The following is a 19,076-nucleotide window of genomic DNA, read 5'->3' on the forward strand; positions in this document are numbered from 1 at the left end:
CCATCTGTGTAACACAATTGCCATGTGATCTCTTTGTGAGCAAAATTTGAGTAGTTTGATTATATGAAAAAGGTGTGTTCTACAACACTATCTACAAAAGATTAAGGTTCAAGGATTAGAGGCTAACGAGACGAAGGAACATGTGCAGCAATCCTAAAAACCTTAAGAGAGTCTGCTTACAATGTAGAACAGATACCTGAGCAAAATGTTTGATTCTCAAATGAAAAGTATCCATGCTGATTGTAAACACAGGAGAATGTGTAGGATGAGTGTGTGTAAGACTTCTTAGCCCCCAGGACCTCAGCGCCAACGTTACAAATTTCTGGGCATGTTGAGCTTTGCCAAGACAGGGGTAAGCTATTTGCACCAGGGAAATGAAAAGAATGTGGACGAGCTTTAAATTAACTATATGAAAATAATGGAACTAAATGCTCGTTATTATAGTTTATCTATGGCTCGGAACAACACAGACTTTTTAGAGATAACTGTACACAATAGTACTTAACTTTTTTTTTTTACATGGATAAAAATAATATGAATAAAACTTATCTGGCCATAGTAAATTAAATACCTCAGTTTCATTTTGGGATGTATTCTGTAAGCAGGGTAAGTAACAAATGCACATTCTGTATCCTAAAAAGCAAACAAAAATGTGTAAACATTTACCCTTATTTAAAGGAAAAACAAGAGATAAAAAGTATACTTATTGAAGAAAGCAGTATGTAATATTTTCTAAAATATAAATGTACGTGTATATGAGTTATACCCTTGTACTATCAGCCAATAGCAGTGTTTTTTATTTTTAAAGACTATCCCTCCCCCCCCCCCATCACAAACATTCATTCATTTTCAAGCTTCAGGCAGCGAGTGAGTCGTGTAACTGCCACAAGGTTCTCACTGGCTTCCACCTGCTTTCAAGCAAAAGATCCTCTCTGCATTTGGTCTGTGTGTCAATTACCCAACATAAGATAATGGCGTGCATGCTGGCGATTCCTAGTAAAAAAAAGTAACAACACTCATTGAGCCAAATACCCATTTTCTACAAAAGGAACAGGACCATATTTAAGTCACTGTAGTTTCAGTTTTATACCCCAGTGGCAAACCTAATGAAGGAGCAGCAACTTACTTTTCACTCCTGGAGTTAAAGTCTTGGTCCCCAGGTTGGCCGATAAAGACATAAGTGTAACAAGAAAACATGAACATTGAAAGACCTTTAATGAACACAATTTAAAGCAAAAGATTCAAACCTTCAAATTCAACAGAAACTTTCCAGTGGAAATTCTGGAGGTGTCTATGGAGCTTATTGATGTGACAGGCCCTGAACAGGTCTATTGGACACAGAGGGCAGGGATTCTTCTGGCCTGTACATAAGAGATACACCACAATGAAATAAGACAGACTATGGAACATTTAATTATCAATAGCAACAATTTCAATAAAATATTATGGAAAGCCATTGTAACTATTATGTAATCCTATATATCTGATAAGATATCCCCTCCCAAGTGGACAAAGCCAATTGGTGGGGTAATTAGCTTTGCTCCATACACTCCTGTCATGTCAAATGTGTAGATGTTTCGAATTGCACGTATTTGGATTGCTGGAAGGACAGATGTAAAAGAAGTTTATTGTACAATGGGAATCATTTATTGCATTCTAATATTTATTTAAACCATCTGGAAGAGGAAAACACACTACGTACAGTATGTGTAACCCGGTTTAATAATAGCCATTAGTAACAAAAACACCTATTAACTTACCATCACTTTGCTCAACTAAACCCTCCAGGTGAGACAACTCTTTCTGAATAGAAATGTGTTTTCCTGAAAAATAAACAAACACAATTCACATCATCAAACTGAAAATAAAAAGGACATAATAGATGTCACACTCCGCTAGTGATAAGCTAGGTCAGGCCAAGGCACTTGAGGATGCTTTGAGCGGCACATGCAAAGTCTGTCCCTTTCCTGTTACTCTCGCTTTGGCTCTCTCCCTCTCCACCTTATTACCTCACAGAGGAAAGCTCTTCACCTTCTACAAAACCAGATAACCCAAACGTGCTGTGTATTCTCAGCAAAGCCGGGGGAAGGGATTTACTAAAACGTGTGACAACAGCAGAATAGAGGTTCAATATGAGCAGCTATTCAGCCAGACAACAAGCATGTCCACCACATAAGACAATTTGTGCCGCATTAAAGGTCTGATTCAGGAAGACAGACTCATTCGAGTTAAGTGATATTGCTTATGCACTGAACATCTCAGTGAATAATTTTACGCAATGAGAGGTTTTGTTACCTTATTTATTGAATCACCCTTGAAGTAGCGTTTTTAAATGCCCTTATATTACCTTGAATGCGCAGAACAGTGGTTCGGATATTGTCAGTACTATTAGTCAACAAGCAGACACATCTTTGCACAGCTAACCCTGTAACCATTTACCTGGCAGCAGGTGTAAATGCACCCAATCATATACATAAAGATTTACACATATTTGTCCAGGCTAACAAAAACAACAGGGCCTAGTAAATTACAAATCATACCCTTATAGTTTGTTTTTCTTAAAATGCCTCAAAAGTCATTGGTAATACTCCCAGACTGAAACACGAATCTGAAACCAGACCATCCACAAGAGAACATTTGGAATTTTGTGTTCAAAATAGAGCTAAATGAACCATCCTGGTTTCTGGATACGGATAAGGTCAGAGTAAAAACTCAATCAATTCTGCCGTTTCAGGACTGGAATAACTACTCTTGCTGAAACTAAGAACTAGATAGCTTCATTACAGGAAGGCCGATAGTTAAAAATGACCTGTGCGGAGACTTCAGGAGATCTATATATCCCCAATCACGATGATGCTCATCCAGGCATCTGTGGTGGAACTGAACCACTCGTCCCTGAAGTCGGGCTCTGATTAAAAGGAGTTCATATGTGGGCAGCCTTCCCGTCATGGTTACTGCTCACTGTGACAAGTTTCAGTATGGCTAGTAATTAGGAATGTGATAAATTGGCAAGAATGGTCTTGAGCCCTTCATAATTCTTTAAGGCAGCAGAACAGGAATATTTCTTCTAGAGATCATAGGGATAATTGGACATCAGGAAAGGCCATATTGTCAGATAACAGTACATGTATTTGTTCTGTGTTTATATTTATATCCAACCTATACATGAGCGGCATACAAAGGTGTAAATAAAAGTGGTCTGTTTAAAATTGTTAAAGTTTCTTATATGTCAACATTCTACAAAATTGGGGGAAATGAAACCACAAGGTTGGCAAAAGCACTGCAGGATATACGGTAAGGGAAATCACACTTATTTCAGCACACACCCCATAGAGGTTTCCATAACGTAAAAGTCAGAAATCTGTACAGCTGCAGATCGCACAAGTTTGCAACAGAACCTCACATTTAATTGAATCTGTCCTTATGTACAAACACTACTGTAAGTTCTAGTGTCATAGTGCAGTGTTACAGGTCATATTTAAACAATTGCTTCACTTGCCTGGACCCTCTAACTCTTTTGGAACTTTAGCTGTGTTTTTCTCTCCATCCTCTGTGCTCGTCTCAGCTTTGCATAGTACATCGCCCAGTGCTGGTTCTTCTGAAAAAAGAAGAAAACTAATCAGATAAATGAGACAAGACTAGTAGAGGCTGAACTAGAATATTTGTGCCATCTTACGTGGACCTGTCATTACATGCAGAACTTGCACACATAAGAATTTAGCAAATCAAATCACTATGAACCAGTGTCAAAATGTTAGTTCTTGCGATATTAGTTGGGCAGTGCCTCTCAGGTCACCAATTCCGAGCAGATAAGTTGCTCACAGGCAATACTAAATGCTCTTCTCCACTGATTACAGGTGACGAGTCCACTTTAACCGTCACAAATTGATCTTTTTCTAAAATGACACCTCGATTATTTTAATTTTACATTTTTCACAATAATATTACTGTTATTTAAATTAAGATTAAACATGTTACACTATATTTTAGAGTTTCTCAACCCTGCCCTTCGGACCTCTACTAAGTTCACATTTTCCAGACAACCTAGCTGGGACACAGATGTATTCATTACTAATGCTGGGTATACACTGGCAGATAAAATGGCTGTCAGTCTGATAGGCATTTTATCTGGCAGCCTGACACCCAGAGTCATGGCCATACACTGAGATACGGCAGTGTATGGCATCTGATATCTGTGCTCCTCCCCTGGGGAGGAGACATATACCCGTTCCTTTCCTGTGAAGGTGCAGGGAAACAGTCTGCAGTACATAAATGTTGGCCGCATCGGGCAGTTTAACGTGCAAAATCTAGCATCAGATGGACATGCTGGACGATTCGGCTTGCCTGGCCGACCGATATTTTCAGATTGGTTCCGTGCATATACAGTACAATTATCTGGGCGATCCATCAATATTAGGCAAAAAGCCCACATAATTGTATAGTGTATGCCCAGCATCAAAACATACGGTAGAGGGGGAAGGAAAACTGGATTTATAATTAAATACCAATCTGATTAAACAACCAACCTATTAGGAAAAAATATTTTTTGTTCAATAATAATTATGACATTCCTACATGGTTGGTGGTGCACCACAGGATAAATGGGCCAAACTGAAAACCAAGGTATTGAACCCTGAAATCAAATCAATCAAAAGAAAGTTCCATTTTTGGTAAACTCTTATATACTGAATATCTAGAAATCACACCCATAGTGGAGTGAGTACACATTACATTGAGTCATGATTATACCTGTAGATGTGTACTCACACTCCACTATGTGTGTAACTTATGTGCATTGTGATGTTCTAATAATTTTATATATATTGAATTAAAAGTGAAGTTTTAAAATGTTCTAAATATTCTCCTAACATTCAAAAGACATACTGGCAATATGGAATACATGAACTGTTAGGGGTCCTGGGACAGAGTTTGAGAAACACATATTTACATCTATAAAGTCAGAATGAAAAACAGTACTATTGAAACCCTCCCAAGTACTCTTTTCTGGGAATTTATAGCAATTTTACTTCCCCCCAACTATAATACAACGCACGCTATAAGAATTTTTTTTGCCAATTGCATTGTATAGAAGAAGTCAGAGACTTTGTAGTCACCCCCACCTTGCTAGTATTTCCCAGCCACATACTATACAAATAAAGTATGATAGAAGTGAAGTATTAGCCGGCCACAGAGGCGTGTCATGAACCAATCAAAACAGGAATAAAAAAAAAATGGCAAATAAAAGTAACAGCTAAACTAAAATTAGTGTCACCATTTTTGGATGTACCATGTCAAAAGTACTCTAACCAGCAACTAATAGGTACCACAGAATGCTGCGTCCATGGCTCGGCACTCCAAATTTAAATGGTTCAGGGGACAACCGATTTGTACCTTCACCATGGGTACTGCAGAATCTGGCACAGGAAGTATTCAGAGGGGAACTGATGTATGAGCAGTTCCACTCAGCACTATTACCTAATTAGGGATACTGAATAATTCTGTAAGAACAGCAGCAAGCTTACTGTGTAGAACACGGTCATTACCCTCCATGGGTGCTTTCGTCACCAGGTCTGACTTTATGTTCTCCTCCATAATTTAAACAGACTGAAGAAAATTCCTGAACAGTGTCATCTGAATACAGTGCTGATACAGGAGAGGAATCGGTAATGATTTCTGGTGATCCAGAATCCCTGCAAAGATAGATACTGTATAATGACAGTGTGTACAATTAGAAAAGCTCAGACATGGTTTGAGTGAGATTTGAGGCAGCAAAGGAGGACAGGACTGTAGCAACAACTATACATGTAAGAAGTATAGGAGGTTTATAGGCTGAGCGTTAGTAGAGGAAAAGAAACTTAATAGGACCTGGTTTGTTTACTGTCCCATACCTCTACATTGGGTCTCATACATCAGGAGCCACAGACTGCAGCCGGTAAAGCAGACCTCCCGGTGACCGCGTACAGCACACCCTATGCAGCCTGCACCCGGGCAGGAGCTAGTCGTAGCAGCAGGCCGATCCCCCTGTCAGATGCGCGTTGTCCGCTTGTAGAGCTGCAGCAGAGCCCTGGCTGCCCACTGTAGCTGCCAATCACATAGCGCACGACGGTATTGGTAAATGGCGGCAGGAGGCGGAGCTTGGCAGACAAAGCTTTTATTGGCTGGTAGAGATACAGGAAGCTGAGAATAAGCCATGCTGCTGTTACAGAGGGATTGTGGGGGCTGTAGTTCTTCTCTATGGAGTGGAGCGGCATGATGATAATGATACCTGGTAAGGACTTGATTCTTCTGACGCCTGTGATGACCTGACCTTACTGCAGCAGTGTGAGGTCCACCACGCGTAATGCAGAATGTCAGATAAACTACCAGACAATGAGACTCAGATGCACTGTGTTATGTATGTAGGGAATGGGATTGAAATTTTCAGCCGCCGGTTCAAATCCCGATAGCGTGAGCTCGACATCGGCAGGTATGTGATCTAACCCTCCCTTAGGGGTGCCTAACCCTAAACTCCTGGTGTGGATCCTAACCTCCCCCCAAGAAAACCTAACAAGAAACACCCCCCCCCCCGCGGCTAATAGGACAGGCGCCCCGGGTTTACCTCGTTCGGGCACTTGTCGTCCTGGATTCCGACGGGATTATGATAGACGTCAGTATTTTGATGCCTGTCATAAATCCGTTGTCGAGATTGTGACCGGCGCATAAGTACATCCCGTATTTAGTATTGGCCTTTATATGGCGCCACAAGTGTTCCGCTGCACTTTACAAAGTGCATAGACAAATGAGCGAACAAGAAGCAGTACAATACAACACAGGACGTGGATGGTTTATAAATATTGCTGCATTAGTGATCATAACACTCAAATAAGCAATTTTTTGGCAACTAAGTGTTAGGAGTAGATGATAGTATGAGTAAAGCTAGGTACACACTGCAATTTTTTTGATCATACATGGTATCTTCTCTAAGGCTATTACACCCTTCACTCTCCCTGCATCTCGTACCTCTGGACGGAATCGGTATCGCCCGGCGGACCTAATACCGACGCCGGAAGCTTGAGGACGAAGATCCCGACAAGGTAAGTTTTTACCTATTACTAACCCTTTCCCCCCCTAACCCTCCCTAGTGGTGCCTAACCCTAAACCCCGCCCATCCCTGCAGCCTAACCCTATCCTCCCCCCAGGGTTGCCTAAACCTAAACCCCCCCTTCCCCTACCCTAACACTCCCGGTGGGGGTGCCTAACCCCAAGTCCCTCCCAGGAGCCCCTAACCGTCCACACCCGGCTTACCTTCGTTCGGAATGCCAAGCGTCAGGCTCCCGGCGTAGGTAAGACAGGCATCGGGATTTCGACACGTCATTAGTCCCCTGCCGGGATTTGAGAGTCGGGAAGCTGGCGGTCGGCATTTCCACCGCCGGCTTATTGACTGCATAACCTCTGGACGCATTGCCACCTCAATAATCCACTCCTCTCTTATGAGCACACGTTTTTTGTTTTTTTGTTTTTTTTTGTATCTATATACACTGATTAGAACATCCTCAACCTATTGCCTTAGAAACTTTCACACACCTCCTACAACTATTTTATCTCTAAATCTCTTTGTTTCTATTAGCTGGTGACATTTCACCAAGTCCAGGCCCCACCCACAACAGAATATAAATCCGGCAATCCTCAAACATCTCATTTCTTCCATCACCCTCCGAGTCACTAAAATGTGCCTTTGGAATCCACACACTGTTTGCAAGAAAAAAAAACATCCATCCATCCATGATCTCTTCATCTCAAAATACCTCAACCTTCTGGCTATAACGGAAACATGGCTCACATATTCAAACACTCACTCGTCTGCAGTACTTGCAAACGGTGGCCTACACTTCACACATTCCTATAGGCCTGGAGATAGTAAAGGAAGTGAGGTAGGAATATTACTGTCCCTATCTTTCACATACACAGTTCTCCCATAGGTACCATCACTCACATTTACATCATTTGAAGTACATTCTATTAGGATTTCATCCCTTTCTCTCTGCATGTTGCTGCTATCTATCGCCTACCTTGGCACCCCAACAATTACTGGAACATTTTTCTGCCTGGCTCACTCACTTCTTATCCTCTGACATCTTCACCATCATTATGGGTGATTTCAATATCCCTATTGACAGTCCACAATCTCCTCATGCCTCCAAACTTCTCTCTCTAACCTCCTCTCTCGGCCTCTCCCAATGGACTGACTCCTCTACTTATTAGGAGGACCACTGCCTTGATTTTGTATTCACCAGACTATGCTTAGTTTCTGAATTCACTAACACCTCTCTAAAATCACAACCCTATCACCTTCACGCTCTCCTCCATTACTTTAACCTCAATGTCACTGAAATAAACTAAGCCTCCTCAAACCTGCAGAAATATTAATGCTATTAATTTTCAACAACTATTCTCACTGACTTCTACATTAACTTCTACGGAGACAGCTGTATAACACCTGAACTACACTCTGGAAATAGCCCTTGATGAAGTGGCATCAGCTACCCCTCACACTCCACTAATGCTGGCCATACACGGTAAGATTTTCTGTTCAACCATCCAACTAGTTGGTTGGTTGGTTGGAATGAAAATCTGGTAACGTATGGGAGTATATGATGATCAGCAAGTTGCTCCTAAATGCCATAAAATAGATTAAAATGGTCGTTCAGACAAGTTTGTTAAATGTTTACGCTAAACAATTTGTTCAAACAACAGTTTTTGTCCATTTTCCTGCGTTTGGGAGCAAATTGCTGATTGTCATTTGCTTTCATACCTTACCAGATTTTCAATCCAAGGAATTGTCTGTGGACCTCCAAGACAGGATTGTCTCGAGGCACAAATCTGGGGAAGGGTACAGAAAAATATCTGCTGCTTTGAAGGTCCCAATGAGCACAGTGGCCTCCATAATCCGTAAATGGAAGAAGTTCGGAACCACCATGACTCTTCCTAGAGTTGGCCAGCCATCTAAACTGAGCGATTGGGGGAGAAGGGCCCTAGTCAGAGTGACCATCGGGTTCTTGGTCACCTTCCTGTCAGAGCTACAGCATTCCTCTGTGAAGAGAGGAGTACCTTCCAGAAAGACAACCATCTCTGCAACAATCCACCAATCAGGCCTGTATATTAGAGTGGCCAGACGGAAGCCACTCCTTAGTAAAAAGCACATAGCAGCCCACCTGGAGTTTGCCAAAATGCACCTGAAGGACTCTGGTCTGATGAGGCAAAGATTGAACTCTTTGGGGTGAATGCCAGGCATTATGTTTGAAGGAAACCAGGCACCGCTCATCACCAGGCCAATACCATCCCTATAGTGACACATGGTGGTGGCAGCATTATGCTGTGGGGATGTTTTTCAGTGGCAGGAACTGGGAGACTAGTCGAGGAAAGATGAATGCAGCAATGTACAGAGACATGCTGGATGAAAACTTGCTCCAGATCGCTCTTGACCTAAGACTGGGGCGATTGTTCATCTTTCAGTAGGACAATGACCCTAAGCACACAGCCAAGATATCAAAGGAGTGGCTTCAGGACAACTCTGTGAATGTCCTTGAGTGGCCCAGCCAGAGCCCAGACTTCAATCCAATGAATCATCTCTGGAGAGATCTGAAAATGGCTGTGCACCAATGCTTCCCATCCAACCTGATGGAGCTTGAGAGGTGCTGCAAAGAGGAATGGGCGAAACTGCGCAAAGATAGGTGTGCCAAGCTTGTGGCATCATATTCAAAAAGACTTGAGGCAGTAATTGCTGCCAAAGGTGCATCAAAGTATTGAGCAAAGGTTGTGAATACTTACTGTATGTACATGTGAATTCTTATTTTTTAGTAAATTTGCAAAAATCTCAAAAAAACTTTTTACACGTTTTCATTATGGGGTATTGTGTGTAGAATTTTGAGGACAAAAATGAATTTATTCTATTTTGGAATAAGGCTGTAACATAACAAAATGTTGAAAAAGTGATGCACTGTATATAACCAAAATTGATGTCCTTATCTTGCGCCATTATCTTAATGCTGCACCTCACAGTAGACTCCCTGTTAGTGGGAACCAAATATCAAAACCAATACAAATAATACCAGAGGGTGCAATACCATCCAAAAATGGATTCAATCACATAAATTTTAATAAAATATCCAAAGACAATATCATACTCCAAAGTCCATATAAGTACCAAATTTGTATATATTCTTCTGCATGGGTCGAAAGTTCAGTCCGTAATGTAGGTAATATGTCTGTAAAGATGACAATCCTGTGGCTTTCACTTCTCCAAGGAAGCCGCTGGCAAATCTCAATTTATCTAGAACAAACCCCTTCACCAAATAAACACCCAGAAAATGGCCAAACATTAGTTAATATCCAAAATTCTTTTTGCAAGAAATTTTTATTAAAAATACTTAATACAAAAATATTAAAAATTGCTTACAGTTGTTACATAGCATTCAAACATCCTGTGTAAGGAGAATGGAATATTTTTCCTGCCTCCACTTTTAAAAGAAGTTGGATCTCATTGTGAGATCCTTAAAGTACAATAGATGACACTATCATAACCAATACTCAACGCGTTTCGTCCGTTGGGACTTCTTCAGGGTAAATATCTTTAAAAAAAAAAAAAGTATAATATATAGTTTTATTATTAGTGTTATGATTTCATATCTATAACATTAATTCGATGAGGGTTTGTATAATATTATAAGACAAATTATTACATACCCAGAATCTGAGCATATTCCAATCTAAGAAAATTCAGATCGGATTTCAGACGGATAATTCACAGGAAAAATGTCCTACATTTCACAAAAATCTAATACGCTTATTGTCTATAGCTTTAATTGATATATTATACCTAATAACTGGTATCAGGTTTTCATAAAGATACACATTTCCATTCATGCCGCATTAATTTATAGGCGAGCCAATAATGTTCCAAAAATAGCTTCTTAAATGGAGGACATATTAGTAGGAGTTACATACCCAAGTAAAGATGAATCACAAATTCAGATGATTCTGAATTTTCGTCAGGGACGAAAATGCGTGTTTGAAGCATTGAAACCCTTTTGTGTCTTGGATTTATTTACTGAGTGCTGCCGACTAGGAATCTATTTACTGCCGCATGGAGTGTGTGTTTGGCATGGAGGGCACCAGAATGTAAATATTCTTCTATTGACTGCCTAAAATTTTGGAGTGCCGCTTCCAGCATTCTATATATTATATACACACACACACACACACACGATCCTGCACTCAGATGATACATGCAGAAGCTGAGCCCGGTGCCAGTCATAGTCAGCCCCAATGAGAGGCACACCGTAAAATATATAGATCCACAGGCAGCACTCCAGACAAGTAATAAATGCATGATCACATAGCTTTGAGGTGCAACATTTCAGAGCCTTTTATTAGCGCTTTTGTCAAGCCAGAATATACAACAATAATGCATAACTTACACCATTAAATAGCAGAACAATCTACGTGCATGCTGAACACCCTTTTAAAAAAAACAACGTATCTGCCAGTGCCGAATACCACCGGGGGCACAAATGACCAACTGGCTAACACTGTAATCCAGTGGCAAAAACTGGCCATTACTAATAAAAACATATATAAATACGAATCATCTAAGTAGTGCATGAATCAACAACCAATGTACCGTTGCCTTCAACACCATAAGGGTGACAATGCCTGAAGTAAGTGACAATAGCAAAATAAATGTCAAAATATAAACCCAGCAGTGATGTAAACATGATGCATAACTCAGGAGTCCCTATGCTCTACTCTCATAGACAGCTAGCACCATAGCCGAAGAAACTTCTATCCAGATGCATATGTATTGCACTGAACATTACAAATCAGTGACTCGTAAAAACGCCAAAAGGGCTAAACGAAATCGTGGAGCCCCAATGTCTCATTTAAACCGCGGGGTGACAAAGTGTCTAACCTAATAATACAGTTAGTTTCACATTGCAGCAACTTGCGTGAACTGTCACCTCCCCTTGTAAAGGGTGGGGTACATAGTCAATGATTTGTACCTAAGGGACAAAATATTATGTTTGGCCGTGGCAAAATGCCTAGCTACTGGCTGTTCGCTGCTGGATAGCTGAGCGGTGTTGGGCCATGGGTTCCCTCAGGGTGCTCTCAGTTTTGCCAATGTACACCTTAGAGCAGAGGCAAGTGATGGAATATACAATGAATTTACTGGTACATGTCAGATGGTAACGTATATTGTATTTAACTTCTGAGTACGGATGAAAGAATACAGCCCCAGTTTGTAAGAATCTGCACGTAGTGCATTTGGGGTACTTCAAACAACCTAATTTAAGTGTACCTAAAAATTGTGTTTTTACTTTTGCCCATCTGGAAAATATCATTGCGGAAAATATCATCCCTCAGATTTTTGCTACGGCGGTAACGGGACATCAATGTGGAATTCTGAAGAGGTTTTAAATCTTTATCTGTCATAATGGGCCAAAATGACTTAGCATGCCGATTAATGGTGGAACTCATGTGGTAATATTAATTGAACCAGATGGTATTCATTCTTCATGCTCTTATCCTTTTTGTCATAGGAGAGCAATCTATACGGCTCTATGGCCAACGCTTTGACTTTGGCTCGTTCTAAAATTGCCTGATTATATCCTCTCTGCATTAAATTGGCGTACATCGCATCCAGCTGCTTAATACCCTCAGTGCAGTTTGCTATCCTCAAAGCCCGCAAAAATGTAGAAAAAAAAAAGAAAATGCTGGATGTGCGCTTCTGGCTAACAGAATGTTGTTTCTATCTGTGGCTTTGAAGAATAAAGAAGGGCTTAGATTGCCCTTATCTTTGGTTAGCGTCACGTCCAAGAAATTGACACTGGTAAATTGGTAGTATATGTGAATTTACCGGTTCACCCAAATAGTTATAGGTATCAATAATCTCAGCAAAAGATTGGAGCGTGCAAAAAAATACAGTGTTCAATAACGAACATATAGGAGTTAGTCTACAATGGGGCCACATTCAACCCCATTGCACAACTTGATACTTACTGTAGACGATTCGTATTTATACTGTATATGTTTTTATTAGTAAAGGTTTTTTTTTTTTTACACTGGATTACAGGATATCCAGTGTTAGTCAGTTTGTCATTTGTGCCCCCGGTGGTATTCGGCACTGGCAGATACGCATTTAAAAAAAAAAGTTTCCTTTTCAGCTGTTTCATGCACTTTATTACCTGTTGCCTTATACAATAGTGTGTTTTGTCTTATGTGTATTAGGATCACTATTGTTAGTATTGTGTGTACTTCTGTTTGATGGTAATTATTTGTTTAATGTTTCACCATGGTAACGGGGGAGGGTGTTGTCACTTCCGGTATAACATCCTTCCGGCGCCGGACAGCGTGAAGGGCGTTCAGCATGCACATGGGTTGTTCTGCTATTTAATGGGGGTAAATTATGCATTATTGTATATTTTGGCTTGACAAAAGCGCTAATAAAAGGCACTGAAACGTTACACCTCAAAGCTGTGATTGTGAATTTACTTGTCCGTAGTGCCGCCTGTGGCTCTATATATTATATAGTGGGACCTAGAGAAAGGGCACTTCTGCGCACGTGTCTTTATGACACGTCCCCTTTTCACCACTCCTGGGGACGTGCCTGGCATATACGGACACGCTAGGAAGCCCCCAAGCGCTGCGGTCACTGAATGGATGCGCATCCAATCACCGGTGGTGACCGCTGCACCACCGTTTTCCCCACCCGCGGGACACTGCGCCCCATGGGAGGGGACAGAACCCGCAGGTTTTTTCAGTGGGGCATCGTGCCAGAGGGCAGGATGCTTTCTGCCCTTTAGAAATAGGGCAAGGTGCCCCGCCCCGCTGAAACAGCCTAGCGGGAACGCTAAATACATATACAGTCAGGTGCATAAATATTGGGACATTGACAGAATTTTCATATTTTGGCCTTTATTCACCACCACAATGGCTTTGAAATGAAACAAACAAGATGTGCTTTAGCTGCAGACTTTCAGATTTAATTTGAGGGTAATTACATCCAAATCAGGTGAACGGTGTAGGAATTACAACGGTTTCTATATGTGCCTCCCACTTTTTAAGGGGCCAAAAGTAATGGGACTATCAACTCAAAAGCTATTTCATGGACAGGTGTGGGCTATTCCCTCGTTATTTCATTATCAATTAAGCAGGTAAAAGGTCTGGAGTTGATTCTACAGTAGGTGTGACATTTGCATTTGGAATCAGTTGCTGTCAACTCTCAATATGAGATCCAAAGAGCTGTCACTATCAGTGAAGCGAGCCATCATTAGGCTGAACAATCAAAACAAACCCATCATAGAGATAGCAAAAACATTAGGTGTTGCCAAATCAACGGTTTGGAACATTCTTAAAAAGAAAGAACACACCGGAGAGCTCAGCAACACCAAAAGAACCGGTGGTGGTGGATGACAGAAGAATTATTTCCCTGGTGAAGAAAAACCCCTTTACAACAGTTGGCCAAATAAAGAACACTCTCCAGGAGGTAGATGTATATGTGTCAAAGTCAACAATCAAGAGAAGACGTCACAAGAGTGAATATAGAGGGTTCACCACAAGATGTAAACCATTGGTGAGCCTCAAAAACAGGAAGACCAGATTAGAGTTTGCCAAACAACATCTAAAAAAGCCATTACAGTTCTGGAACAACATCCTATGGACAGATGAGACAGATCAACTTGTACCAGAGTGATGGGAAGAGAAGGAAAGAAACTGCTCATGATCCAAAACATACCACCTCATCAGTGAAGCATGGTGGTGGTAGTGTCACGGCGTGGGCATGTATGGCTGCCAATGGAACTGGTTCCCTTGTATTTATTGATGTGACTGCTGACAAAAGCAGCAGAATGAATTCTGAAGTGTTTCGGGCAATACTATATGCTCATATTCAGTCAAATGCTTCAGAACTCATTGGACGGCGCTTCACAGTGCAGATGGACAATGACCCGTAGCATACTGCAAAAGCAACCAAATAGTTTTTTAAGGCTAAAAAGTGGAATGTTATGCAATGGCCAAGTCAATCCCCTGACCTGAATCCAAATGAAAATGCCCCAAGAACAAGCAGGAACTGAAGACATTTGCAGTAGAGGCCTGGCAGAGCATCACCAGGGATGAAACCCAGCGTCTGGTGATGTCTATGCGTTCCAGACTTCAGCCTGTAATTGCCTGCAAAGGATTTGCAACAAAGTATTAAAAAGTGAAAGTTAAATTTAGGTTTGTCCCATTACTTTTGGCCCCTTAAAAAGTGGGAGGCACATATAGAAACCGTTGTAATTCCTACACCGTTCACCTGATTTGGATGTAATTACCCTCAAAATAAATCTGAAAGTCTGCAGTTAAAGCACATCTTGTTTGTTTCATTTCAAAGCCACTGTGGTGGTGAATAGAGGCCAAAATATGAAAATTCTGTCAATGTCCCAATATTTATGCACCTGACTGTATAGTACATATTGGGCCTGATTCTGACCCGGTTGCAAGCGCTGTGCACTCGCAATCGGGTCGATGGTGGGCCAGTGCGCAAGCTCAGGACGGAGCCGGCTCCATCGTGCGCATACGCGAGACCCGGATAGTGACGGGGAATCCGTCGCTCCGGGTCTCGTACCAAAGGGGGCGTGCTGTCGATGTTGAGTGACAGCACGCCCCCTTAGGTGGGCGGGCCGGGGGAGTGACTGCCCAAACGGAGGCATCCCCATGTGAACGCCTCCGTTTGGGGGCGGCCCCACTGACATCACGAGTGATGACAGTGGGAGAGATTTCGGTTCTGTGAGAGACGAAATCTCTCTGGGGCTTGCGGCAACAAGACCCTACCACAAGGGTCTCATCGCAAGCCCGATGGTTGCGATGGTCTTGACCATCGCGACCATCTTCCTGGCCGCTCGCTATAGCTGTGGGTGGTCACCCACAGCTATACGAGCGGCCAGGAGGCCACTCTAAAAATATGGAAGGACGGCCTGATTCAGAGCGAGCGCTCTGTCAGAGCGTCCGGCTCTGGATCAGGGCCTCAGGGCGAGATGCACTAACATAGTGCACCACTTACCACCAGCCATCGCATATGTACCGATCGCATATGCACTAACATATGCGATCAGTACAGCAAAGGACAGCTCTTCTGATAAGAGCTGTCCTTTGCGATCTCCGCTGCACAGTACCACAAGGGTCTCGTCGCAAGCCCGATGGTCTTGACCATTGCGACCATCTTCCTGGCCGCTTGCTATAGCTGTAGGTGGTCACCCACAGTTATGCGAGCGGCCAGGAGGCCGTTCTTAAATAAAAAAAATAGCCCGGCCCTGATTCAGAGCGAGCGCTCTGTCAGAGCGTCCGGCTCTGAATCAGGGCCATAGTCCATAGAAGATTGGCATTCCCACCTATTTACAGCAACTGCCTGGGGTGCAAACTCAGTGTATTCACCACATGGAACCACAAAAACAATTTGAGCAAAGAAAGGAGTGCACTCACCAGGAACTTTTCAGTAAAAAATTTTTTTCTGTATTTTTCAAAATTCACTGCATAGTAGGCGACATTTCGGGCACACACTAGCCTTTGCCAAGACTGAACCACCACCAGGTCAGTAGATGAGCAGAATGGAGTTGACAATATCAACTGGACGATCACACAATATTCAACCTAAACTTTGAGATTTCCCACCTACTGCTGAAACACCAAATATCACTTATGAGTACATAAAGTGATTGTTATTAAATATTAATAAACCTGTAAGTTTAGACATTAAGGGCCTGATTCATTACGGACCGCAACTGCGATTGCAATTATGCAGTCTCATTGCGATAGTATGCTAATCCACTGCAATTGCTATGCCGTCGCAGCACAACACAAGGATGCCCACTTTACCTCATACACATCCGTAATCCTTAGCAAAACCACACACTTCCACAAGCTCTGACTTTACTCGGGAATTGCTGACCTCATCGCACGCACTAGAGCTGCATATGGCATCGCAGTGGATAATTTATGCACGCCCTGCAACGGCACTGAAACGCCTGTGTTTCGCCAACCACCGACCATCCCCCCCCGTCACCTCCCACAAACGGCAGTTCCTGTCAGTCACTCTGCGATGGATCTGGGTAGTCACTGCGATCACAGTCCCGATTGCTGTGGCTGATTCGCACACTGCGATGCATACGCAGACCGCAACAATCGGCCGATTGCGTGCATAATTGCAGACATGATCAGTAATGAATCAGCCTGTAAGAAAATGTTCTATTTTTTGTATCAATAACTTCATTCTGCATTCAGTCTCAAACTTGAAATTTTCACAGTAGCTTCGAATCATATGGACCTTTACTTGAGCCAAAAAAAAATTCTTATTTCGCCAACCAGAGATTTTTAAGCCTAAAGTTGGTAAAATGTAGAAAAAATAAAATTTTCAAAATCTAATAAAAACAGTAAGACATATCTCAGACTTCAGCAATTTTGGTATCAAACTACTAGTAGATATGTACCTCACAAAAAAACTGAAACCGGATATTTCTTTTCAAATTCATATCTTCGCAAATATTTTGTTCTCGTTGGGCCCTCTTTTTCACCTATCAAAGTGAAGTAAAGTAATGTATGCATCAAACAAAAAAATGTAGCCCAAACTTTGCTGAAAACAATGATTTTTGTCCCAAGGCCCTGCCACATCCCAGTCCTGAGATATTTGCATAAATGCCTAGAAACACGAAAATCGATGTCTGCCATGTTGTGTGTATATAATTCATTGCTCTGTTTGTTTGTCTGGTTATGCATTAGGACACCAACACGAGGTAGTCCAGTTGGATCCTGGCCGGACCTCCCTTTGGTATACGCTGTGTAGAACCTGTTCTGAGCCTTCCACTGGATGGATTTGGACAAAAACTTCAGATTGGTAACATTGGATCCAGAAAAACATACTAGGGGGTTGAGATGCCGGTTGGGTGTACGCTGGGCAGAACTTTGACTCAGGGACGCAGTTACCAACAGCAATAGGGGGAGGGCACAGAGTGAAGTCTGATCATTTTCCCACCCATCACAACCTGGCTACCACCCCTAATTCACCCACCACTATCTCCAACCCAACAACGTGGGAACAATGAAGGGGATATAACCTATACTTCAGTATATTCGAGTATTCATGGATTGGTGACAAGGTACTGCGCTTCCATCACCTGTGTATGCCATACCTGCAAAGAACCACATCTATCTGGTGATTGTATATCCACGTCTGTATTGTCATCTACAGAATAAACTGCGTTTTTGTTGCAGCAATCTGCCTGGGTGATTTCAAAGAACCCACTACTCTTGTATTATATGTAGACTTCTTGATCTTAACTTGAATCACCATGTTATAGTATTGTACTCTGGCACTTCCTGTCCATTTCTCTGGACATTGGTGCACTTTGTAAATGAGTGAGTTTCCTCATTTGTGTTCATCTAAAGCAGTGTTTCCCAACCTCAGTCCTCAAGGCACACTAACAGTCCAGGTTTTAGTGATATCCAGGCCCGAGCACAGGTGGTTAAATCAAAATAACTGCAGTACTAATTAACACACTGGTGCTTAAGTATGGCTATCCTTATAACCTGGACTGTTAGTGTGCCTTGAGGACCGTAGTTGGGAACCCCTGGTCTAAAGAATTGACTGATATAGTCAGACAGCAGTAACCTTACTAGTGGAAGGGTGAGGGAAGTAAGAAATTAAATGTAGTAGTAATATTCTGACAACCCCACGTGTTTGCTTTTCCAGCCTTCATAGAAGTGCAATGTATGCATACTGTTATGTACAGAATCCCTCCCCAGCTGTAGAAGTGAGGTTTATTCAGGTAACAGATCTCACTATGAACACTTGTGGTACTCAGCTATGATCATCAGGAATCAGCAACCGTATAGAATTCAAATACAGCTGGAGTTAGGATTTACACATTAAACCATATTACTCATTGAGAAAATGTAAAACATGAACGTCTACATCATGGGGACGTGCCACAAGAGCAGTTTGTTTTAACTGTCCCACTGCTCTCCTTTTACAGCTTTCAAACAGGCTGAGCAGCTATTAATGCCCTTCCACC

At 42.0% G+C, this 19,076-nt stretch overlaps 1 protein-coding gene across 3 annotated transcripts in view; it reads right to left on the bottom strand.

Moving 5' to 3' along the window:
• Positions 1-6,135, bottom strand: part of TRMT1L (tRNA methyltransferase 1L) — a 49,790-nt gene extending 43,655 nt beyond the window's left edge. For 2 of the 3 annotated variants that reach the window (XM_088480749.1, XM_088480748.1), the window contains exons 1-6: positions 5,889-6,135; positions 5,523-5,690; positions 3,500-3,598; positions 1,761-1,823; positions 1,248-1,361; positions 572-633 (exon numbers count right to left, since the gene is read on the bottom strand). In XM_088480749.1, coding sequence (XP_088336875.1) covers positions 572-633; positions 1,248-1,361; positions 1,761-1,823; positions 3,500-3,598; positions 5,523-5,592 — 408 coding nt within the window. In that variant the 5' untranslated portion in view covers positions 5,593-5,690; positions 5,889-6,135. The remainder of the gene's footprint in view (positions 1-571; positions 634-1,247; positions 1,362-1,760; positions 1,824-3,499; positions 3,599-5,522; positions 5,691-5,888) is intronic. The other variant, XM_088480750.1, reaches the window with a different exon arrangement.
• Between the last annotated feature and the right edge of the window lie 12,941 nt (positions 6,136-19,076).

The sequence above is a fragment of the Taudactylus pleione genome, unplaced genomic scaffold, assembly GCF_031769625.1.
Source record: "Taudactylus pleione unplaced genomic scaffold, aTauple2 ptg000256l, whole genome shotgun sequence".
NCBI classification, from domain to species: domain Eukaryota; kingdom Metazoa; phylum Chordata; class Amphibia; order Anura; family Myobatrachidae; genus Taudactylus; species Taudactylus pleione.